The sequence below is a fragment of the Oncorhynchus masou genome, chromosome 18 (assembly GCF_036934945.1).
Source record: "Oncorhynchus masou masou isolate Uvic2021 chromosome 18, UVic_Omas_1.1, whole genome shotgun sequence".
Classification (NCBI taxonomy): domain Eukaryota; kingdom Metazoa; phylum Chordata; class Actinopteri; order Salmoniformes; family Salmonidae; genus Oncorhynchus; species Oncorhynchus masou.
Genome location: NC_088229.1, coordinates 28,111,411 through 28,136,878, shown reverse-complemented (window position 1 = coordinate 28,136,878; position 25,468 = coordinate 28,111,411). Strand labels below are relative to the sequence as shown.

General features: G+C 43.9%; 1 protein-coding gene across 1 annotated transcript; it reads left to right on the top strand.

Moving 5' to 3' along the window:
* The first annotated feature begins 7,898 nt into the window (after positions 1-7,898).
* On the top strand, positions 7,899-25,010 carry LOC135503663 (transmembrane protein 240-like). The gene is made up of 4 exons (XM_064921813.1): positions 7,899-8,756; positions 9,091-9,197; positions 18,671-18,879; positions 24,513-25,010. The coding sequence occupies exons 1-4, from the start codon at positions 8,700-8,702 to the stop codon at positions 24,665-24,667; spliced, it is 528 nt and encodes a 175-aa protein (XP_064777885.1). The 5' UTR covers positions 7,899-8,699; the 3' UTR covers positions 24,668-25,010.
* Positions 25,011-25,468: the final 458 nt, after the last annotated feature.

Here is a 25,468-nt window from a genome sequence, read left to right as displayed (position 1 = left end):
TATTGGGCACAGACAACAGCACAAAGGGCAAGAAGGTAGACAACAATACATCACACTAAGCAACCACAACTGTCAATAAGAGTGTCCATGATTGAGTCTTTGAATGAAGAGATTGAGATAAAACTGTCCAGTTTGAGTGTTTGTTGCAACTCGTTCCAGTCACTAGCTGCAGCGAACTGAAAAGAGGAGCGACCCAGGGATGTGTGTGCTTTGGGGACCTTGAACAGAATGTGACAGGCAGAATGGGTGTTATATGTGGAGAATGAGGGCTGCAGTAGATATCTCAGATGGGGGGAGTGAGGCCTAAGAAGATTTTATAAATAAGCATCAACCAGTGGGTCTTGTGACGGGTATACAAAGATGACCAGTTTACAGAGGAGTATAGAGTGCAGTGATGTGTCCTATAAGGAGCGTTGGTGGCTGGGGTGAAAGAGGAGTGATTACGACAGAGGAAACCAAGTCTAGATTTAACTGTAGCCTGCAGCTTTGATATATGCTGAGAGAAGGACAGTGCACCATCTAGCCATACTCCCAAGTACTTATATAAGGTGACTACCTCAAGTTCTAAACCCTCCGAGATAGTAATAACACCTGGGGGAAGAGGGGCATTATTCTTACCAAACCACATGACCTTTGTTTTGGAGGTGTTCAAAACAATGTTTTATTTTTTATAAAAAAAAATATTTAACCATTATTTAACCAGGTTAGCCAGTTGAGAACAAGTTCTCATTTACAACTGTGACCTGGCCAAGATAAAGCAAAGCAGTGCAACACAAACAACAACACAGAGTTACACATAAACAAACAAACAATCAATAGCACAAAAGAAAAGAAAAATAGAAAAATCTATGTACAGTGTGCGTAAATGTAGAAGAGTAGGGAGGTAGGCAATAAATAGGCCATAGAGGCAAAATAATTATAATTTAGCATTAATACTGGTGTGATAGATGTGCAGATGATGATGTGCAAGTAGAGATACTAGGGTACCAAAGAGCAAGAGGGTAAGTAATAATATGGGGATGAGGTAGTCGGGTGTGCTATTTACAGATTGGCTGTGTACAGGTACAGTGATCGGCAAGCTGCTCAGACAGCTGATTCTTAAAGTTAGAGAGTGTGATATAAGACTCCAGCTTCAGAGATTTTTGCAATTCATTCCCGTCACTGGCAGCAGAGAAATGGAAGGAAAGGCGGCCAAAGTAAGTGTTGGCTTTGGGGATGACCAGTGCAATCAAATCAAATTCAATTTTATTTGTCACATACACATGGTGAGCAGATGTTAATGCGAGTGTAGCGAAATGCTTGTGCTTCTAGTTCCAACAATGCAGTAATAACCAACGGGTAATCCAACCTAACAATTCCACAACTACTACCTTATACACACAAGGGTAAAGGGATAAAGAATATGTACAATAAAGATTTATGAATGAGTGATGGTACAGAACGGCATAGGCAAGATGCAGTAGATGGTATAGAGTACAGTATATACATATACATATGAGATGAGTAATGTAGGGTATGTAAACATTATATTAAGTGGTATTGTTTAAAGTGCCTAGTGATACATTTTTTACATCAATTTCCATTATTAAAGTGGCTGGAGTTGAGTCAGTATGTTGGCAGCAGCCACTCAAATGTTAGTGGTGGCTGTTTAACAGTCTGATGGCCTTGAGATAGAATCTGTTTTTCAGTCTCTCGGTCCCTGCTTTGATGCACCTGTACTGACCTCGCCTTCTGGATGATAGCGGGGTGAACAGGCAGTGGTTCGGGTGGTTGTTGTCCTTGATGATCTTTATGGCTTTCCTGTGACATTGGGTGGTGTAGGTCTCCTGGAGGGCAGATAGTTTGCCCCCGGTGATGCGTTGTACAGACCTCACTACCCTCTGGAGAGCCTTACGGTTGTGGGCGGAGCAGTTGCCGTACCAGGCGGTGATACAGCCCGACAGGATGCTCTCGATCGTGCATCTGTAGAAGTTTGTGAGTGCTTTTGGTGACAAGCCGAATTTCTTCAGCCACCTGAGGTTGAAGAGGCGCTGCTGCGCCTTCTTCCCAATGCTGTCTGTGTGGGTGGACCAATTCAGTTTGTCCGTGATGTGTACGCCGAGGAACTTAAAACGTACTACCCTCTCCACTACTGTCCCGTCGATGTGGATAAGGGGGTCCTCCCTCTGCTGTTTCCTGAAGTCCACAATCATCTCCTTTGTTTGTTGACGTTGAGTGTGAGGTTATTTTCCTGACACCACACTCCAAGGGCCTTCATCTCCTCCCTGTAGGCCATCACGTCGTTGTTGGTAATCAAGCCTACCACTGTAGTGTCGTCCACAAACTTGATGATTGAAATGGAGGCGTGCATGGCCATGCAGTCGTGGGTGAACATGGAGTACAGGAGAGGGTTCAGAACGCACCCTTGTGGGGCCCCAGTGTTGAGGATCAGCGGGCTGGAGATGTTGTTACCTTCCCTCACCACCTGGGGGCGGCCCGTCAGGAAGTCCAGTACCCAGTTGCACAGGGCGGGCCGAGACCCAGGGTACTATGGAGGGTACAATGGTGTTAAATGCTGAGCTGTAGTCGATGAACAGCATTCTCACATAGGTATTCCTCTTGTCCAGATGGGTTAGGGCAGTGTGGTTGCGATTGCTTCGTTTGTGGACCTATTTGGGCGGTAAGCAAATTGGAGTAGGTCTAGGGTGTCAGGTAGGGTGGAGGTGATATGGTCCTTCACTAGTCTCTCAAAGCACTTCATGATGACATAAGTGAGTGCTACATAGTCGTTTAGCTCAGTTACCTTAGCTTTCTAGGGAACAGGAACAATGGTGGCCCTCTTGAAGCATGTGGGAACAGCAGACTGGGATAAGGATTGATTGAATATGTCCGTAAACACACCAGCCAGCTGGTCTGCGCATGTTCTGAGGACGCGGCTGGGGATGCCGTCTGGGCCTGCAGCCTTGCGAGGGTTAACACGTTTAAATGTTTTATTCACGTCGGCTGCAGTGAAGGAGAGTCCGCAGGTTTTGCTAGCAGCCGTGTTGGTGGCATTGTATTGTCCTCAAAGCGGGCAAAAAATGTATTTAGTCTGTCTGGGAGCAAGACATCCTGGTCCGCTACAGGGCTGGTTTTCTTCATGTAATCCGTAATTGACTGTAGACCCTGCCACATACCTCTTGTGTCTGGGCCGTTGAATTGCAACTGTACTTTGTCTCTATACTGACACTTAGCTTGTTTGATTGCCTTGCAGAGGGAATAGCTACACTGTTTGTATTCGGTCATGTTTCCAGTCACCTTGCCCTGGTTAAAAGCAGTGGTTCACACTTTCAGTTTCGCGCGAATGCTGCCATCAATCCACGGTTTCTGGTTAAGGAATGTTTTAATCGTTGCTATGGGTACGACATCGTCAATGCACTTTCTAATGAACTCGCTCATTGAATCAGCGTATTCATCAATGTTGTTGTTGGACGCAATGCGGAACATATCCCAATCCACGTGATCGAAGCAGTTTTGAAGTGTGGAATCAGATTGGTCGGACCAGCGTTGAACAGACCTGAGCGTAGGAGCTTCTTGTTTTAGTCTCTGTCTGTTGGCTGGAAGCAACAAAATGGAGTCGTGGTCAGCTTTTCCGAAAGGAGGGTGGGGGAGGTCATTATATGCATCGCGGAAGTTAGAATAACAATGATGCAGGGTTTTACCAGCCCTGGTTGCGCAATCAATATGCTGATATAATTTAGGGAGTCTTGTTTTCAGATTAGCCTTGTTAAAATCCCCAATGAATGCAGCCTCAGGATATGTGGTTTCCAGTTTACATAGAGTCAAATAAAGTTTGTTCAGGGCCATCGATGTGTCTGCTTGGGGGGGAATATATATGGCTGTGATTATAATCAAAGAGAATTCCCTTGGTAGATAATGCGGTCGACATTTGATTGTGAGGAATTCTAAGTCAGGTGAAATGAAGGATTTGAGTTCCTGTATGTTGTTATGATCACACCACGTCTCATTAATCATAAGGCATACCCCCCGCCCCTCTTCTTACCAGAAAGATGCTTGTTTCTGTCGGCACAATGAGTGAAGAAACCAGCTGGCTGCACCGACTCCGTTAGCGTCTCTCGAGAAAGCCATGTTTCTGTGAAACAAAGAATGTTACAGTCTCTGATGTCTCTCTGGAATGCTACCCTTGCTCGGACTTCATCAACCTTGTTGTCAAGAGACTGGACATTGGCGAGTAATATGCTAGGGAGTGGTGCGCGATGTGCCCGTCTCCGGAGCCTGACCAGAAGACCGCCTCATTTGCCCCTTTTACGGCGTTGTTGTTTAGGGACACCGGCTGGGATCCAATCCATTGTCCTGGGTGGAAGGCAAAACACAGGATCCGCTTCGGGAGAGTCATATTCCTGGTGGTAATGATGGTGAGTTGACGTTGATCTTATATTCAGTAGTTCCTCCCAACTGTATGTAATGAAACCTAAGTTTACCTGGGGTACCAATGTAAGAAATAACACGTAAAAAAAACAATACTGCATAGTTTCCTAGGAACGCGAAGCTGGAGCGAGTGCTATGGGTGGGTGTTGCTATGGTGACCAGTGAGGTGAGATAAGGCGGGGCTTTACCTAGCAAAGACTTATAGATGACCTGGAGCCAATGGGTTTGGCAACGGATATGTTGTGTGGGCCAGCCAACTAGAGCATACAGGTCTAGATTTAATTTTGGATTGGAGATGCTTAATGTGAGTCTGGAAGGAGAGTTTACAGTCTAACCAGACACAGAGGTATTTTTAGTTGTCCACATATTCTAGGTCAGAACTATCCAGAGTAGTGATGCTAATTGGGCGGGAGGGTGCAGGCAAAAATCGGTTGAAGATCATGCACTTAGTTTTACTAGCATTTAAAAGTAGTTGGAGGCCACAGAAGGAGTGTTGTATGGCGTTGAAGCTCGTTTGGAGGTTTGTTAGCACAGTGTCCAAAGAAGGGTCAGATGTACACATAATGGTGTTGTCTGCTTAGAGGTGGATCAGAGAATCACCAGCAGCAAGAGCGACATCATTGATGTATACAGAGAAAAGAGTCGGCCCGAGATTTGAACCCTGTGGCATCCCCATAGAGACTGCCAGAGGGCCAGACATCCAGGTGAGGCAGTCATTTGCGAAGACAAGGCTATTGAGTTCTGCCAATAACAATGCGGTGATTGACAGAGTCGGAAACCTTGGCCAGGTCGATGAAGAAGGCTGCACAGTCTTTTATCGATGGAGGTTATGATATCGTTTAGGACCTTGAGCGTGGCTGAGGTGCACCCATGAGCAGCTCTGAATCCAGATTGCATAGTGGAGAAGGTACGGTGGGATTCGAAATGGTCGATGATCTGTTTGTTAACTTGGCTTTCGAAGATTTTAGAAAGGCAGGGCAGGATGGATATAGGTCTATAACAGTTTGGGTCTAGAGGGGCTCCCCCTCTTCAGTGTCCCAAAACTGTTTGTATTTAGAGCTCCTGGAAGCAAATTTCTGTTTGAAAAGGCTAGCCTCAGCTTTCCTAACTGACTGACTATATTGGTTCTTGACTTCCCTGAAAAGTTGCATATTGCGGGGGCTATTCAATGCTAATGCAGAATGCCACAGGATGTTTTTCTGCTTGTCAGGGGCAGTCAAGTCTGGGGTGAAGCAAGGGCTACATCTGTTCTTAATTCTACATTTTTTGAATTGGGCATTCTTATTTAAGATGGAGAGGAAAGCACTTTAGAAGAGCAACCAGGCATCCTCTACTGACGGGATGAGCTCAATATCCTTCCAGGATACTCGGGCCAGGTCAATTAGAAAGGCCTGCTCGCTGAAGTGTTTTAGTGAGCGTTTGACAGTGATGAGGGGCGGTCGTTTGAATGCGGACCCAGTACGCCCACAGGCACTGATCGCTGAGATCCTGGTTGAAGACAGCAGAGGTGTATTTAGAGGGGAGGTTGGTCAGGATGATATCTAAGAGGGTGCCCATGGTTACGGATTTAGGGTTGTACCTGGTAGGTTCCTTGATGATTTGTGTGAGATTGAGGGCATCTAGCTTATATTGTAGGACGGCCAGGGTGTAAAGCATTTCCCAGTTTAGGTCACCTAACAGTACGAACTCTGAAGGTAGATGGGGAGCGATCAATTCACATATGGTGTCCAGGGCACAACTGGGGGCCGAGGGGGGTTTATAACAAGCGGCAACGGTGAGAGACTTGTTTTTGGAAAGGTGGATTTTTAAAAGCAGAAGCTCAAATTGTTTGGGCACAGACCTGGATAGTATAACAGAACTCTGCAGGCTATCTCTGCTGTTAAGGGTAGAGGGTAGAGAAAGCTTGTTGGTTAAGGTTAATGGTAGAGAAAGCTTGTTGGACACTAAGAAAGCTTGTAGAGCATTTAACACAAAATCCGAGGAGGGGCCAGCTGAGTATAAGACTGTATCATCTGCATATAAATGGATGAGAGAGCTTCCTACTGCCTGAGCTATGTTGTTGATGTAAATTGAGAAGAGCGTGGGGCCTAGAATTGAGCCTTGGGGTACTCCCTTGGTGAAAGGCAGTGGCCGAGACAGCATATTTTCTGCCTTTATTCACTGCACTCTTTGAGAGAGGTAGTTAGCAAACTAGGCCAAAGACCCCTCAGAGACACTAATACTCCTTCTCCGGCCCACAAGAATGGAATGGTCTACCGTATCAAAAGCTTTGGTCAAATCAATAATAATAGCAGCACAATATTGCTTAGAATCAAGGGCAATGGTGACATCATTGAGAACCTTTAAGGTTGCAGTGACACATCCATAACCTGAGCGGAAACCAGATTGCATACCGGAGACAATACTATAGACATCAAGAAAGCCAGTCAGTTGATTATTGACAAGTTTTTCCAAGACTTTTGATGGTTATATCAGTGTTTATGCATAAAGGTGTTTCCACCACCATTTATTGCATAATTAATTTTACCAACACACAAAGATCCCACCGTGTCAAAAGAACAAATTATAAATCGGCATTTACAGTATGACTTTACTCGCATCAAAACTGTTGATGGAAACATGGTTTGAGATGAGATTCGAACTTGCAATCTTTGTGTTGCTAGAAGTTCACGTTTTTGCCTTGAAGATCCACAGAACATGCCGATTGACACGTGTTTTTATGTTGCTCATTAGAAAAACTTGAGATTCAAGTCTTGGAGGTGTGTATCCTGACCGATTCTGGGTTTGGTTAATGATGTTTGTCCCCCATGAGAAGTTGAAGCCTATTTCATTTCCTCAAAATCTCCGAAATGAATCAAAGATAATTTTAGAAATCTGTAATTAATTTCGACTGTTTTGCCAAGTATGTTTTAGTTGTTCCGTTTCACATCTAACTAAGGTGTTTGGTGTCGTATTTATCAAGTAAAAAACTGTGCGACGTGTTGTCTTATGTAAACAGTTGGAGCTACTGGGTAGGTCTGTCTCACTGTCTGTGATATTGGATAGAGAGCAATGACCGCAGTCGTTCACCCCCTTAGTTGGCAAATGGACATCACCAATCAAAACCCAACCTTCTTTTATTTACCCGTTGTAATGCGGGTAAATTTAAAAAAGCAGTCGTTTTTTAAAGGCTGTTACAAAAAGCGCATAAGGTGCGCATAAGAGCCAATGAGAAGTTGGCCGCAATCAGGAATTCAGCGATGGCACAGAATCCGAAAACGAACTGCAACGTCGAGGGGGGAGAGACTATAGAGCGAGAGACCGGTATGACGAAGGGGAGGGGGTGATCAGTAAAGCGGGTGAAATATATATGTTAAACCACAGCGCATATTCTTGGAATGATTTGCTTGAATGTCTCACAGAGAAATGCAATCCGGACACAGAATCCCCCCCCCGCTCTCTCGCTCTCTCTCTCTCTCTCTCTCTCTCTCGCTCTCTCTCTCTCACACACACACACGAAAAGGGATGGTGGATGCTCCTGACTCGATGGCTAAGGCGAGGTGGGATAATCATGCGTGTCTGGCCCCGGGCGTTTATGCAGCTGCCGTTGCCTGATCTTTACTGGGCTGAGAGTAGGGTTGTTCCGGTTCCGACTGGATCTTCATCTCGATTAGGCTTGACATCGATGTTATCAAGCTATTTACATGTAAGAAGACAACGACTGATGTAGCCTAAAAAGCGCAACCGCAATTATTGAACAAATCTGAATGGAGTAATTAAATGCTACCATCGATGGAGGAGGATCTTATTTATAATAACTAATGAAGTGCTGGCTTATTTATAATAACTAATGAAGTGCTGTCTTGGAGGAAGGGAAATAACCAGGGACATCCCCGTGAGACGACCGGCTCACCCGTTCTCCTGTTTGCAGCGATTTTTTAAAAATGAGATCGGTACGTAGGCTGCTGTGAAAATAACATAATTGCATTAGTAATCAGACTAGGACACCCTCTCCACCAGCACCCTATTTTCGCCGTTCCAGGGGCAAAAACCGTCCACGACCCGGTCCGCGCCATCAAATCGACGCATTACTGGATGGGGAGTAGCACAGACTGTGAAGACCGTGAGTGCGTGTGTCAAAAGAGGGAAAGAGGGAGACCGGGCCAGCTCAACCCCCTGCACCTGTTAATTGCGCTCTAATCTGGCAAGTTTGGAGGGACGGAGAGTCCGGTGCAGTAAGGGCGCCTCAATGACCGTCTCATCCCGGGACAGGTAGAGAAGGCTAGAGAACGGCGGCGTGTTTGGAAGTTTTGATGCATATGATCACAACCACCATGATTTTTATGATTCTTGGCGCTTCAGTTGTAATGGTAAGATATTTGCTTTTTATTGTGCCCCCCATTGTGTGTGTTAAACGCCTACAACATTTTTTTAACGTATGTAGTCTATAGTCTAATAATGTAGCTATGGCTATTACAAATAGCATACAGATCACATTTGATATCACTGAAAATAATGATGACTTGAGACAGTAGCCTACATACATACCTTGGCTATCATAAATAAACAATCTAAATAAAGTGGGTTTCCAAATGTATTTTTCGATTTCTCTTATATGGACTGTAGCCTAATGCCAGGTCATATAACGGTGCTGTGTTGGAAATGGTGCTTGTCATGTGAGTTGACTCGAATGGTTATTTGCAGGCGATTGCCTGTTTAATGGACATGAACGCACTACTGGATCGCTTTCACAACTACATCTTACCGCATCTACGAGGGGAAGACCGCGTCTGTCATTGCAACTGTGGAAGGTAAAAAAAAAAAATAGCATACAGTGATTCGTTTGGATGTATACAAACATCTGAAATGAAAGCGTAGCCTATAGAGTCAATATAGCTGCTATGTTACCCGTCTAATCATAGGCTCATACTCGATCAATAGGCCTCTCGAATGATTTCTCCTGCTGAACTGTTCGTTTTAATAAGCCTCCAAACATGCTCCATGCATAGGCCTAATCTCTTGAAAATGTACCCAATGGATGTCGACTATGGTTTTATTCGAGTATGCGTGTGTCTAACCGAAGGATAGCCTTATTTTTGCGATGCCTAGCTTGTGACGGTGTTTTTAAGCTTTATTCGGTTATTTGGCTTTTACTGCATACGTGAGCCATAAATATGTTATGAATTATGAGGAATGGGCTAAGGAATAATTTTAAATATTTAGATATGAGGAAATGTTGTTGGAGAGAGGACATTAGGGCTAGCCTATACCTATATTGAACCAGTTGTGAGAATGTGCCTATATATACATTGATCTATTACTTATAACTCGTATTATGAAGGCTGAAAATGGAATGAAACATAAAACAACTAGGCCTAGTGTAATGATAATTAGGCAATTAGGCCAGGTTTTCTATTACTGTTGTGATTAGGCCTATACAAGTTATATGTAGCCTCATATTCTGTCAATTGGTGGTCTAGGCTTCTTACTACTTCAATTAGTGTGTTTTAAAACATTAAATAATGGCAATGAGATTGGTACAGGTTTTACATGACTGACTCACATACAGGAAATGTAAACCAAAATTGGGCCCTTGGTCATGGAAGTTTTATTTTATTTTATTTCTGTTAAGTGCTGTAGCTTGCCCAAGGGTATGGCAACAGTGTTGTGCCAGGTTTTAAAATAAGAGCCCTCTGATCCAATAGATACACACCTATCGACTTCATTAGGATATTACGCCCTGGATAAAGGCAAGTTGAGGCCTGAGTCTGAACACATACATATTGCAACATTTTGTAAGTGCTGGGTTATTCTTGGTCAGTGCAGAATCTTAGTCAAGTGAATTCCTAACTTGCTTGGATCTAATACATTCACTGAGGACAGGAAAATCTGTTCTGAGTTGCCCCGCTGATGTGATATCACTGCATAGTCACATTGTAGCAGGTCTTGGCCCTGTATGAATACTGTTCTTTTGACTGCCTACAGTTCAACAACCTGAGATATGGGTCATGAAGTGTCACTAAGATCAGGATTGTCATCATAAGGGAAAATTTGGAGAAGGGCCTCTCTCTCACTCCCTCTAATTTCAAGAAAATCTCATTGTAATGCTATATTAGGCCTATATATGCCTTTAGAAGAATTGTAGAGACACATTTGTAAAAAAAATATATGCCAATTATGTCTAGTGACATAATTTATGCCGTTTATCATTGCAATGTTTTTTTGTGTGGTTTATTTTGAAGTCGTTTTTAAATATTGATAAATCCTCTGCTATTCAATATTCAATGGGCAATGCATATAATATTCTTAGCTTTGAATTAATTATACATTTTCATACTTGTGCTTGTTACCTTTCTGTACCCGGGGACATACAGTACATCTAGTCCTAAACTAGACCCCAACAATTGCACTTTTGTTTCCAACACACTTCTGCTTGTCATTGTCTTTAATTAAGCCAGAGGCGTCATGCCCATAGGGGGAACAGGGGTACTTGACCCCTAAGATTTGTCCTATACATTTTTTTACAGTATCAGTCAAAAGTTTGACGCACCTACTCATTCAAGGGTTTTTCTTTATTTTTACTATTTTTTACATTGTAGAATAATAGTGAAGACAGCAAAACGATGAAATAATGCATATGGAATCATGTAGTAACCAAAAAAAGTGTTAAACAAATCCAAATATATTTTATATTTGAGATTCTTCAAAGGAGCCACCCTTTGCCTTGATGACAGCTTTGCACACTCTTGGCATTCTCTCAACCAGCTTCATTAGGTAGTCACCTGGAATGCGTTTCAGTTAACAGGTGTGCCTTGGTAAAAGTTCATTCGTGGAATTTCTTTCCGTCTTCATGTGTTTGAGCCAGTCAGTTGTGTTGTGACAAGGTAGGGGTGGTATACAGAAGATGTCCCTATTTGTCCATATAATGGCAAGAACAGTTCAAATAAGCAGTGAAACAACAGTCCATCATTACTTGAAGACATGAAAGTCAGTCATTCCGGAAAATTTCCAGACCTTTGAAAGTTTCTTCAAGTGCTGTCGCAAAGCCATTAACCGCAAAGCTGAAACTGGCTCTCATGAGGACTGCCAGAGTTACCTCTGCTGACCCAGAGTTACCTCTGCTGCAGAAGATAAGTTCATTAGAGTTACCAGCCTCAGAAATTGCAGCCCAAATAAATGCTTCACAGAGTTCAAGTAACAGTGTCACGTCCTGACCATAAAAAGCTTTTATTTTCTATGGTAGAATAGGTCAGGGCGTGACTGGGGGGTTGTTCTAGTTTATATTTTCTATGTGGGGTTCTAGGTTTATTTTCTATGTTGGTGATTTGTATGATTCCCAATTAGAGGCAGCTGGTTATCGTTGTCTCTAATTGGGGATCATACTTAAGTAGCATTTTTTCCACCTGTGGGTTATGGGATATTGTTTATGTTTAGTTGCCTGTTTGCACTGCATTTTCACGTTTAGTTTGTTCTTTATTGTTTTGTTTTTTCTAAGTTTCACTGTCTAATAAATATATGGAACTCTACTTACCTTGGTCCGTTAATTCATTAGACGAACGTGACAAACAGACATATCTCAACATCAACTGTTCAGAGGAGACTGTGAATCAGACCTTCATGGTCAAATTGCTGCACAGAAACCACTGCTAAAGAACGCCAATAATAAGAAGAGACTTGCTTGGGCCAAGAAACATGAGCAATGGACATTAGACTGGTGGATATCTGTCCTTTGGTCCGATGAGTCCAAATGTGAGATTTTTGGTTCCAACCTCCGTGTCTTTGTGAGACGCAGAGTAGGTGAACTGATGATCTCTGCATGTGTGGTTCCCACTGTGAAGCATGGAGGAGGAGGTGTGATGGTGTGGGGGTGCTTTGCTGGTGACACTGTCGGTGATTAATTTAGAATTCAAGGCACACTTAACCTTCATGGCTACCACAGCATTCTGCAACAATACACCATCCCATTTGCATTTAGTGGGACTATCATTTGTAATTCAACAGGATGACCCAACACACCTCCAGGCTGTGTAAGGGCTATTTGACCAAGAAGGAGAGTGATCAAGTGCTGCATCAGATGACCTGGACTCCACATTCAACCGACCTCAACCCAATTGAGATAGTTGGACCGAAGAGTGAAGGAAAAGCAGCCAACAAGTGCTCAGCATGTGTGGGAACTCCAGGTGAAGCTGGTTGAGAGAATGCCAAGTGTGCAAAGCTGTCATCAAGGCAAAAGGTGGCTACTTTGAAGAATCTCAAATATAAAATATATTTTGATTTGTTTAACCCTTTTTTGGTTATTGCTGTACATGATTCCATATGTGTTATTTCATAGTTTTGATGTCTTCACTATTACTCTACAATGTAGAAAATAGTAAAAATAAAGACACACCCTTGAGTGAGTAGGTGTCAAAGTCAAATCAAAGTTTATTTGTCATGTGCGCCGAATACAACAGGTATTCCTTGCAGTGAAATGCTTACTTACAGGCTCTAACCAATAGTGTGGAGAAAAAAAAGTATGTGTGTGTGTATGTGTGTGTGTGTGTGTGTGTGTGTAAGTAAAGAAATAAAACAACAGTAAAAAGACATTTAAAAATAAGAGTAGCAAGGCTATATACAGACACAGGTTAGTCAGGCTTATTGAGGTAGAATGTACATGTAGATATGGTTAAAGTGACTATGCATATATGATGAACAGAGTGTAGCAGTAGCGTAAAAATAGGGGTTGGAAGGTGGTGGGACACAATGCAGATAGCCCGGTTAGCCAATGTCCGGGAGCACTAGTTGGTCGGGCCAACTGAGGTAGTATGTACATGACTGTATAGTTAAAGTGATTATGCATATTAGATAAACAGAGAGTAGTAACAGTGTAAAAGAGGGGTTGGGGGGGTGCACACAATGCAAATAGTCCAGGTAACCATTTGGTTACCTGTTCAGGAGTCTTATGGCTTGGGGGTAAAAACTGTTTGAGAAGGCTTTTTGTTCTAGACTTGGCACTCCGGTACCGCTTGCCATGCGGTAGTAGCGAGAACAGTCTATGACTGGGGTGGCTGGGGTCTTTGACAATTTTCAGGGCCTTCCTCTGACACCGCCTGGTGTAGAGGTCCTGGATGGCAGGCAGCTTTGCCCCAGTAATGTACTGGGCCGTATACACTTCCCTCTGAAGTGCCTTGCGGTCGGAGACCGAGCAATTGCCTTACCAGGCAGTGATGTAACCGATCAGGATCCTCTCGATGTTGCAGCTGTAGAACCTTTTGAGGATCTCAGGACCCATTCCAAATCTTTTTAGTTTCCTGAGGGGGAATAGGCTTTGTTGTGCCCTCTTCACGACTGTCTTGGTGTGTTTGGATCATTTGAAGCTCTCAACCTGCTCCACTACAGCCCCGTCAATGAGAATGGGGACGTGCTCGGTTCTCCTTTTCCTGTAGTCCACAATTATCTCCTTGGTCTTGGTTACGTTGAGGGATAGGTTGTTATTCTGGCACCACCCAGCCAAGTCTCTGACCTCCTCCCAATAGGCTGTCTCGTTGTTGTCGGTGATCAGGCCTACCACTGTTGTGTCGTCAGCAAACTTAATGAAGGAGTTGGAGTCGTGCCTGGCCATGCAGTCGTGGGTGAACAGGGAGTACAGGGGGGGGACTGAGAACGCACCCCTGGGGAACTCCAGTGTTGAGGATCAGCGTGGCAGATGTGTTGCTACCTACCCTCACCACCTGGGGGCGGCCCGTCAGGAAGTCCAGGATCCAGTTGCAGAGGGAGGTGTTAAGTCCCAGGTTCCTTAGCTTAGTGATGAGCTTTGAGGGTACTATGGTGTGAAACGCTGAGCTGTAGTCAATGAATAGCATTCTCACATAAGTGTTCCTTTTGTCCAGGTGGGAAAGGGCAGTGTGGAGTGCAATAGAGGTTGCATCATTTCTGGATCTGTTTGGGCGGTATGTAAATTGGAGTGGGTCTAGGGTTTCTGGGATAATGGTGTTGATGCAAACTTTTGACTGGTACTGTATATGCTGAACAAAAAATATAAATGCAACATGTGAAGTGTTGGTCCCATGTTTCATGAGCTGAAATATAAGATTCCATAAATGTTCCATCTGCACAAAAAGCTGATTTCTCTCATATTTTGTGCACAAATTTGTTTATATCCCTGTTAGTGAGCATTTCTCCTTTGCTTGTCATTTAGCAGACGCTCTTATCCAGAGTGACTTATAGTAGTGAGTGCATACATTTTCATTCATACTGGTCCCCTGTGGGAATCAAACCCACAACCCTGGCATTTCCAGTGCCATGCCTACTGAGCTGCACGGGACCATCCACCGGCCAGGGGGCATATCAAGAAGCTGATTTAAACGGCATGATTATTACACAGGTGCACCTTGTGCTGGGGACAATAAAAGGCCACACGAAAATGTGCAGTTTTGCCACACAACACAATGCCACAGATGTCTCAACTTTTGAGGGAGTGTGCAATTGGCATGCTGACTGTAGGAATGTCCACCAGAGCAGTTGCCAGATACAATTATGTTAATTTCTCTACTATAAGTAACCTCCAACGTCATTTTAGAGAATTTGTCAGTTCTTCCAACCGGCCTCACAACCGGCCTCACACCGCCGTCACACCAGCCCAGGACCTCCACACACGGCTTCTTCACCTGGGGCATCGTCTGAGACCAGACATCCAGACAGCTGATGATACTGAGGAGTATTTCTGTCTGTAATAAAGCACTTTTGTAGGGAAAAACTCATTCTGATTGGCTCCCCAGTGGATGGGCCTGGCTGCCTAGTGGGTGGGCCTATGGCTGCACCACTGACCAGCATTGTGAAATCCATAGATTCTGGCATAATGAATTTATTTAATTTGACTGATTTACTTATATGAACTATAACTCATTAAAATCGTTGAAATTGTTGCATGTTGCGTTTATATTTCTGTTCAGTATATATACTGTATATATATATATATCACCGTGCATTTTGAAAGTATTCAGACCCCTTGATCTTAATTAAAAATAAAAACTGAAATGTCACATTTACATAACTATTCAGACCCTTTACTCAGTACTTAGTTGAAGCTGCTTTGTGAGCAATTAAAGGGTTGATGGGTGTGAAGCTACAAGCTTGGCACAACTGTATTTTTGTGGAGTTTCCCCCATTCTTCTCTGCAGATCCTCTCAAACTCTGGTTGGATGTGGAGCATTGCTGCAGAACTATTTTCAGGTCTCTCCAGAGATGTTTGATCAGGTTAAATTCCGGGCTCTGGCTGGGCCACTCAAGGACATTCAGAGACTTGTCCCGAAGCCACTCCTGTGTTGTCTTTGCTGTGTGCTTAGGGTCATTGTCCTGTTGGAAGGTGAACCTTTTCCCCAGTCTGAGGTCCTGCGCGCTCTGGAGCAGGTTTTCATCAAGGATCTCTCTGTACTTTACTCTGTTCATCTTTGCCTCAATCCTGACTAGTCTCCCAGTCCCTGCCGCTCAAAAACATCCCCACAACATGATGCTACCACCACCATGCTTCACCGTAGGGATGGTGCCAGGTTTCCTCCAGAAGTGACACTTGGCATTCAGGCCAAAGAGTTTGATCTTGGTTTCAACAGGTCAGAGAATCTTCTTTCTCATGGTCAGTCCTTTAGGTGCCTGTCATGTGCCTTTTACTGAGGAGTGGCTTCCGTCTGGCCACTCTACCATAAAGGCCTGATTGGTGGAGTGTTGCAGAGATGGTTGTCCTTCTGGAATGGTCTCTCATCTCCACAGAGGAACTCTGGAGCTCTGTCAGAGTGACCAATGGGTTTTTGGTAATGTCTCTGACCAAGGCACTTCTCACGCGATTGCTAAGCTTGGACAGGCGGACATCTCTAGGAAGGTTCCAAACTTCTTCCATTTAAGAATGATGGAGGCCACTGTGTTCTTGGGGCCCTTTAATGCTGCAGATATTTTTTGGTACCCTTCTCCACATCTGTGCCTCGACACAATCATGTCTTGGAGCTGTACGGACATTCCTTCGACATCATGGCTTGGTTTTTGCTCTGACATGCACTGTCAACAATAGGATCTTATATTTTTGCAAAACAATCTAAAAACCTGTTTTCGCTTTGTGATTATGGGGTATTGTGTGTCGATTAATGAGGGAAAAAATGTATTTAATCTATTTTAGGATAAGGCTGTAACAAAAGTATCAAAATGTGGAGAAGTCAAGGGGTCTGAATACTTTCAGAATGCACCGTATAATCTTTTTTGGCGTTGTTTCTCTGTAATACTACTAACAATTTTATTTCAGTCAGGCGGATACAGACAGCCCAAGAGATATGCTTAGATATGCAAAAAAATAGACATGTTTTTTTTTACATAGAATTAAGCATAATGATTATGGCTCTAGATTGCAGGAAAAAGCTACAGTATTTCAGGTCTTTTAAAAATCCAATATTCTCCAATATTCTCCAACTACAGTCTCCTGATCAACCCCCAGACATCCTCAATTACTTTGTGGCCTGTCAGATTTTGGGGGTGCATGACTCCCCTGAATTAAGCCAATGGAAAGTGAGTGACACAGTGGCTGCATTCAGGCTCTGGTGAAAGGTAGTACACTATGTAGGGAAAAGGTGCCATTTGAGACGCAGCCCACGATGTCTTTTACTGCAATGGAAATGCTCTTAAATAAGAGCTACTAATTTTACGTAAAATGTTTATCCTCTCAGCATAAACATTTAATGGAACAGATAGACAGATGAGGCCACCTGAGCTTGAATGTTGCCTGAGCCGAGCTTAAGTGCATGTGGAATCAAACTAAATGTAATCTATTTGTGTTTGTCACATTCACCGAATACAACAAGTGTAGTAGACCTTACCGTGAAATGCTTACTTATAAGCCCGTAACCAACAATGCAGTTATAAGAAAATAATGTTAAGAAAAGATTTACTAAATAGACTAAAGTAAAAAATGTAATATATATATTTTTAATAACAATAACGAGGCTATATACAGGGGATACAATGTGCAGGGGTACAGGTTAGTCAAGATAATTTGTACATATAGGTAGGGGTCAAGTGACGATGCAAATGGTCCTGGTGGCCATTTGATTAATTGTTCAGCAGTGTTATGACTTGGGGTAGAGGAGCCTTTTGGACCTAGACTAAGGCGCTATGGTACCACTTGCCTTGCGGTAGCAGAGAGAACAGTCTATGACTTGGGTGACTGAAGTCTTTGACAATTTTTTCAGCCTTCCTCTGAAACTGCCTAGTATATACTGTAGGTCCTGGATGGCAGGAAACTTGGCCTCAGTGATGTATTGGCCGTACGCACTACCCTCTGTAGAATCTTACGGTCAGATGCCGAGCAGTTGCCATACAAAGCTGTGATGCAACTGGTCAGGATGCTCTCAATGGTGTAGCTGTAGAACTTTTTGAGGATCTGGGAACCCATGCCAAATCTTTTCCCTCTCCTGAGGTGGAAAAGGTGTTGTCGTGCCCTCTTCACAACTGCCTTGGTGTTTTTGGACCATGATAATTTGTTGATGATGTGGACACCAAGGAACTTGAAACTCTCTACCCACTCCACTACAGCCCCGTCGATGTGAATGAGGGCCTGTTCGGCCCTCCTTTTCCTGTAGTCCACGATCAGTTCCTTTGTCTTGCTCACGTTGAGGGAGAGGTTGTTGTCCTGGCACCACACTTCCAGGTCTCTGACCTCCTCCATATAGGCTGTCTCATCGTTGTCAGTGATCAGGCCTACAACTGCTGTGTCGTCAGCTGTCTTAATGATGGTGTTGGAGTCATGTTTGGCCACGCATTCATGGGTGAACAGGAGTACAGGAGGGGACTAACCACGCACCCCTGAGGGGCCCCTGTGTTGAGGATCAGGCCTGAGGCCACATCCACAGTAATTTCATTTGGCACCAGCAATTGCTAGCTTGTCAGATCACTGCTTGTGAACCACAGGTTCTCATTGTATGAGATGTAGGCTACCTTTGAGAGCAACGTTAGGTATGCTGTTATGTAAGGCTTTGATAAAACTCTGGTGTTTATTTGGAATTGGAAACGGGAATGAGACATTTATATTCATATCACAGCTGTTTTCACTGATGTTCGAGTATGTTTCTAGATATTAATTATTCTCTAGTCACCAGCATGCCTTTCTATTCTCCAATTTGTACCAAATTAGTAATGAGAATTCCTGCTATTTATCCAATTTCATCACCCACCCCCCTAATTTCACCTCCCTTGCCCCATATCATCTTTATCCTTGTCCTTCCCTCCATCACTAACACCTTCTAACCTCCAGCTTGGTCTCTTCCAGGCATCATGTCCACTATGTGATCCCTTACGATGGGGACCATTCTTTGGTGGACTCGTCGGAGAACTACTTTGTCAGTGACAGCGTGACCAAGCAGGAGATGGACCTGATGCTGGGGCTGCTGCTGGGCTTCTGTATCAGCTGGCTACTACTGTGGCTGGATGGAGTGCTGCACTGTGCTGTCAGGGCATTGAGGGCCAGCCGCTACTATGGTGAGTCAACAAGAGACTTGGTCCGTTTGACTGGGAAAAGTTTGACATGACCTGACAAATGTGCCTCAGAATGAGCAGAAATGTTTTCAATAATCTGATGAGAGAAGTATTGTTTTGTTGATTCCCACCTCCGTGAAAAGAGAGATGGTGAGTGAAGTGGTATTGGCGTTAATATTTTGACTGCTACATTATATGAGGTTGATCAGTGTTAATTTGTAAGTCGCTCTGGATAAGAGCGTCTGCTAAATGACTTAAATGTAATGTTAAATGTAATGTGTTACTCCTACATATTTTCGTGGGGATGTGCAAATGGCCAGAATTGACATACAGGCTGCTGTTGACCTTCCTTGGGTGGGTGGATAGCCCAACCCACCTGGCTATAAGTGATGGTTATGGGAAACGTTACAGAACTTGAGGACATAAGGGCTCAGTTGTTTTTTAATTAAATAGGGGGAAAATGGAAAAGTGTGTTCCAGGCTAAATGAATTGTCTCACAAGATATTTAATGTACAGTACTGTATGCAGTGTGTTGTGGTCATGGATTGGAATTAAGACGTTGTGCAGGTAATTAGTGGGTGAAGGAAATTGGAAAAAGCTTGCTTTGTTTCCATTGAGGGGGAATAATTATGTGTGTAAAGTACAGGAATAGTGAAACTAATACACTGCTCAAAAAAATAAAGGGAACACTAAAATAACACATGCTAGATCTGAATGAATGAAATATTCTTATTAAATACTTTTTTCCTTTACATAGTTGAATGTGCTGACAACAAAATCACACACAAATTATCAATGGAAATCAAATATATCAACCCATGGAGGTCTGGATTTGGAGTCACACTCAAAATTAAAGTGGAAAACCACACGACAGGCTGATCCAACTTTGATGTAATGTCCTTAAAACAAGTCAAAATGAGGCTCAGTAGTGTGTGTGACCTCCATGTGCCTGTATGACCTCCCTACAATGCCTGGGCATGCTCCTGATGAGGTGGCGGATGGTCTCCTGAGGGATCTCCTCCCAGACCTGGACTAAAGCATCCGCCAACTCCTGGCCAGTCTGTGGTGCAATGTGGCATTGGTGGATGGAGCGAGACATGATGTCCCAGATGTGCTCAATTGGCAAGCACATGGAGGGCTGTGCGGCCCCCCAAAGAAATGCCACCCCACACCATGACTGACCCACCGCCAAACCGGTCATGCTGGAGGATGTTGCAGGCAGCAGAACGTTCTCCACGGCATCTCCAGACTCTGTCACGTCTGTCACGTGCTCAATGTGAACCTGCTTTCATCTGTGAAGAGCACAGGGCGCCAGTGGCGAATTTGCCAATCTTGGTGTTCTCTGGCAAATGCCAAACGTCCTGCACGGTGTTGGGCTGTAAGCACAACCTCCACCTGTGGACATCGGGCCCTCATACTACCCTCATGGAGTCTGTTTCTGACCGTTTGAGCAGACACATGCACATATGTGGCCTGCTGGAGGTCATTTTGCAGGGCTCTGGCAGTGCTCCTCCTTGCACAAAGGCGGAGGTAGCGGTCCTGCTGTTGGGTTTTTGCCCTCCTACGGCCTCCTCCACGTCTCCTGATGTACTGGATTGTCTCCTGGTAGCTCCTCCATGCTCTGGACACTATGCTGACAGACACAGCAAACCTTCTTGCCACAGCTCGCATTGATGTGCCATACTGGATGAGCTGCACTACCTGAGCCACTTGTGTGGTTTGTAGACTCCGTCCCATGCTACCACTAGAGTGAAGGCACCGCCAGCATTCAAAAGTGACCAAATCATAGGAACTGAGAAGTGGTCTGTGGTCCCCACCTGCAGAACCACTCCTTTATTTGGGGTGTCTTGCTAATTGCCTATAATTTCCACATGTTGTCTATTCCATTTGCACAACAGCATGTGAAATGTTTTGTCAATCAGTGTTGCTTCCTAAGTGGACAGTTTGATTTCACAGAAGTGTGATTGACTTGGAGTTACATTGTGTTGTTTAAGTTCCCTTTATGTTTTTGAGCAGTGTATGAATATTACTGTGGAAATATTGCTGCCCTCAGATGTCATGTGTTTAGTACATGCTGATTGACTGAGACAACGATTCCCTACCCGTAATACAGAGGGCACTTGTCTATACACCACAAAGATATACAATGTCTCAAGTCTTGCCAATGTTAGATTAGCAAGCCAGACGTCACTGGGGGCGAGGCTATGCCAATGTGAACATATTAGAGGACTTCTTGTCCATACTCCTACTCCTGATTCAATCATTTATCCAGTGTTCTTATATAAGTGTTGGAATATTCCAATTATGTCAGCTAAGCTTTATCTTGTGCAGCTCTCAATTTTCAGAACAGGCCTATATTTTGTAGCTGGCATGGATCCTTTAGATATAAGACAATGCTAATGTAGGTGATGTGACCTGGATGACTGCTTTTACGGTCAGAAAATAGAGGTGTAAAATATCTAGTGAGTGTAAATGAAAGAGATGGCCAATTAATTACCTTTGATTAATATGAAACCAGTACACAAAGATGGGGTACTAAAAAACAGTATTGCATTATTTTTTATCCTGAAAATACTCAATTAAAAGTAGTAATGCCATATTTTTTTGATGCATGTCATATTTTTCTTGATGATAAAAGAGAATTTGGTAGTTTGAAGCATACATATATTGCCAGTCTTAGATTGTGATTCTAGTAGTATTTGGCAAGAAACAACTGGTTTAGCTTTGCGGCACAGAATCAACTCATTTGATATTCTGTGCATAACATCAACATAAAAAATATACCCAGATTATACATTCAAATGATTCCCTCGAGGTATATAAGAGTGGCTCTAGGCTTTACTTTGTGCTGGAATCCTTGTGCATGGAAGGAATGCCCCTTCACCGGTGTTTGGCTGTGACGTTGATGGCGGGTCAGACTCGTTTAGCCTCCCTGAGAAGGGGAGTGAAGGTAAGGCTGATGGAGCGGGAAGGAAGGAGGGGGGGTGCAGATACGGTCACATCCCCACCCCCACATACACACTCTCTCTCTCTCTCTCTCTCTCGCTCGCTCACACACACACACACACACACACACACACACACACACACACACACACACACACACACACACACACACACACACACACACACACACACACACACACACACACACACCCTCTCTTCTCGGGAGCTATTAATAGAGTGAAAGAGAGCAGCTGGAATGGCGGGCGAGGAAGAAACATGCACACCACACACACAAACACACACACTACATTGAGGTGCACATTGATTCCTTTTGCTTTTTCTAATTCCATCTATATACCCTATATCTATATACCCTATATGCTCTCCATTCAGTTATTGAATCCCCCTTTTCTATCCATTTTCTTTATACAGCATCCTTTTGGAAAGGGATGATTCCTTTCTTATTGTCTGTTTCTCATGAATAACTGATTCATATTCTTTGGCACCAGTGACATCGGTGGAAAGACATTTGATTTAGCAAAATAGGGTAACAAAATATGATAACGAAAGGGGAAAATTATGACTTGGCAAAACCATCGCCCCCTTCCCTCCCTCCGTAGAAAGACCTTAACATTTCTGCCCTCACCCCACTTTCCGCATTACATTACCATTTACATTTTTCTCCTGACTCCATCTCCATCTCTCCATCCTTTTATTGAAATGAGAAGGACCTGTCTCGTTCTGACGTTTCCTTTGGATACCCTTCAGAACAGTCCTTGTGGATTTCATACCCATTCACAGTTATAAATAACTCCCTCCTCCCTCCCTTCTTCCAGCTACTCCCCCCCCCCAACCTTTTGCAGGGACATTTGTTAGTGCTGTCTGGGGCTCTCCCTCCTGTTTCTCTCCCATCTCAGCGGGCCTCACCATCTAAGTCTGACAGGGACAAATCCCTCCACAAATTCTACCTCACACTCATATGCTTGGGGAAAGAAATCCAAAATGATTTTTTCAAGTCGCTATTATTAATGTATAACAGGATATATAAATTGAAACGTACATATACGACATGATAAAAAGTATGTGGACACCAGCTCGTCGAACATCTTATTCCAAAATCATGGGCATTAATATGGAGTTGGTCCCACCTTTGCTGCTATAACAGCCTCCACTCTTTTGGGAAGGCTTTCCACTAGATGTTGGAACATTGCTGCGGGGAATTGGTTCCATTCATCCACAAGAGCATTACTAAGGTCGGGCACTGATGTTGGGCGATTAGGCCTGGCTCGCAGTCGGCATTCCAATTCATCCCAAAGGTGTTTGATGGATTGAGGTCAGGGCTCTGTGCAGGTCATTCAAGTTCTTCTACACCGGTCTCGACAAACCATTTCTGTATGAACCTCTTTTCACATGGGTGCATTGTCATGCGGAAACAGGAAAGGGCCTTCCCTAAACTGTTGCCAAAAAGTTGGAAAAGCAGAATCATCTAGAATGTCATTGTATGCTGTAGCATTAACATTTCCTATCACTGAAACTGAGGGGCCTCGTCCGAACCATGAAAAACAGTCCCAGACCATTATTCCTCCTTGAGCAAACTTTACAGCATTCTCCTGGCATCCGCCAAACTTGTCCATCCGCCAAATTCGTCCATCGGACTGCCAGATGGTGAAGTTTCCAGAGGCAGTTTGGAACTTGGTAATGAGTATTGCAACCGAGGACAAACGATGTTGGCGCTCCCCGATTTAGTTCTGTGAACTTGTGTGGCCTACCAATTTGCGGCTGAGCCATTGTTACTCCTACGCATTTCCACTTCACATTAACAGTACTTACAGTTGACCGGTGCAGCTCGAGCAGGGCAGAAATTTGATGAACTGACTTGTCGGAAAGGTGGCATCCCACTGTATGACAGTGCCACGTTGAAAGTCACTGAGCTCTTCATTGAGGCCATTCTTGTCACGCCCTGACCTTAGATATCTCTATTTTCTATATATTTTGGTTAGGTCAGGGTGTGACTAGGGTGGGTACTATTTTTTTGTATATCTATGTTGGCCTGATATGGTTCCCAATCAGAGACAGCTGTTTATCGTTGTCTCTGATTGGGGGATCATATTTAGGCAGGCCTTTTTCCCACTTTCTGGTGTGGGATCTTGACTATGTGTAGTTGCCTGCCAGCACTATATTGTATAGCGTCACGTTTCATTTGTTATTTTTGTTGGTTTGTTCGGTGTTCATTCTTTTAAATAAGAGAATGTACGCATACCACGCTGCGCCTTGGTCCGATCCTTTCAACGAACGTAACAATTCTACTGCCAATGTTTGTCTATGGAGATTGCATGGCGGTGTGCTCAATTTTATACACCTGCCAGCAGGTGTGGCTGAAATAGCCAAATACACTAATTTGAAAGGGTGTCCACATACTTTTATATATATAGTGTACCACATACAGTATGGGTAAAATTCTATGTTTGGCAGATGAATGTGTGGGCAACAAATGTGTTTCTGTAATTGGACTATTGTACTACCAAGGATTAGGTTGATGGGAGCATCAAGGATATTTTGGGCATCTAATAAACCTAACCAAATGCACTCCCATTCTCTTATTACCCCAAGATACATGTTCTAATCGTTTATTTCACTTCTCTAGTTTCTTCACTCCTCAAACAACCTCCCTCTCTCCTCTTGTCCCCCAGACACCCCTTCCTGGTCATGGCTCCCCTCATTCTGTAACCTTCGAGATCTGCGTCGACGCGCCCAGCTCAGACAGCTGGAGGACTCCACTGGCAACATGGTCCACATCAAGCAGAAGCTCTACCACAACGGCCACCCCAGCCCACGCCACCTCTGACTCTGAAACAAGAATCCCCCCTCCAGCCCCTCAAACTGCCCCAAGGCCAACTGCTGCCTCAGAGACACTGGAAAACTGCCCTCCGACTGTTCATAACACATCTGGCCCGAAACTTTCTTACGATGACCCTGACACAAGTCAGCACCCACCAATCCAAACTCGAGCAGAAGATAGTCGTCACTGAAATCTTGTCTATGTCCATATCCACCATTGAGGTAGGAAGGAAAAACAAGCATTTTTAAGGGTGCTTTCTGTATAGAAAAATGTTCTGTGTTCATTGTTGAAACTTGGCATGATCTTTTAGAACAGGGTACGATGATGGGGGGCACAGTGTTTGTTAAAAAAAATCTCTATGGGGAGGGTATTTCTCTAAAGTGGGAGGGAGGTAAATGGATAGGGGTGGGTTTCAAGATTTTATGATGGGAAGTTTAGATTGCTGCTTCTGTAAATACTTCTAAATATGGGGAAGTGGGAACACAGGGTAGGTTTGTTCGTGAGTATGGTGAGTCAAGTGTTACGAGTAGAGCTGATGGGCTGTATGGAAGGATAAACGGAGCGTAGGAAAGAGGAGGATGACAGCCGTCTGGAAGTGAACAGTGTGATGTCTGCTAAAAACAGATTAATTTGTTTTGTTACCTAGTGAATTAAATGAATGTATTAATTTTACCTGTAAATATAAGAGGGGGAGGGGAGCATACGTTTGTGGTTAGGGTTCTCTGCACTGTTATTATTTATGAGAAGGTAGAAAATGAATTGCCAGTCAAGATAAGACGGAGACAGTTCAGTGCTTCCCTCGTCTTC

Coding starts and splice junctions, on each gene's coding strand:
- LOC135503663 (XM_064921813.1), top strand. CDS start 8,700: ATGCATATGATCACAACCACCATGATTTTTATGATTCTTGGCGCTTCA. Junction 8,757..9,090: donor TTGGCGCTTCAGTTGTAATG/GTAAGATATTTG, acceptor GGTTATTTGCAG/GCGATTGCCTGTTTAATGGA. Junction 9,198..18,670: donor TGTCATTGCAACTGTGGAAG/GTAAAAAAAAAA, acceptor GGTCTCTTCCAG/GCATCATGTCCACTATGTGA.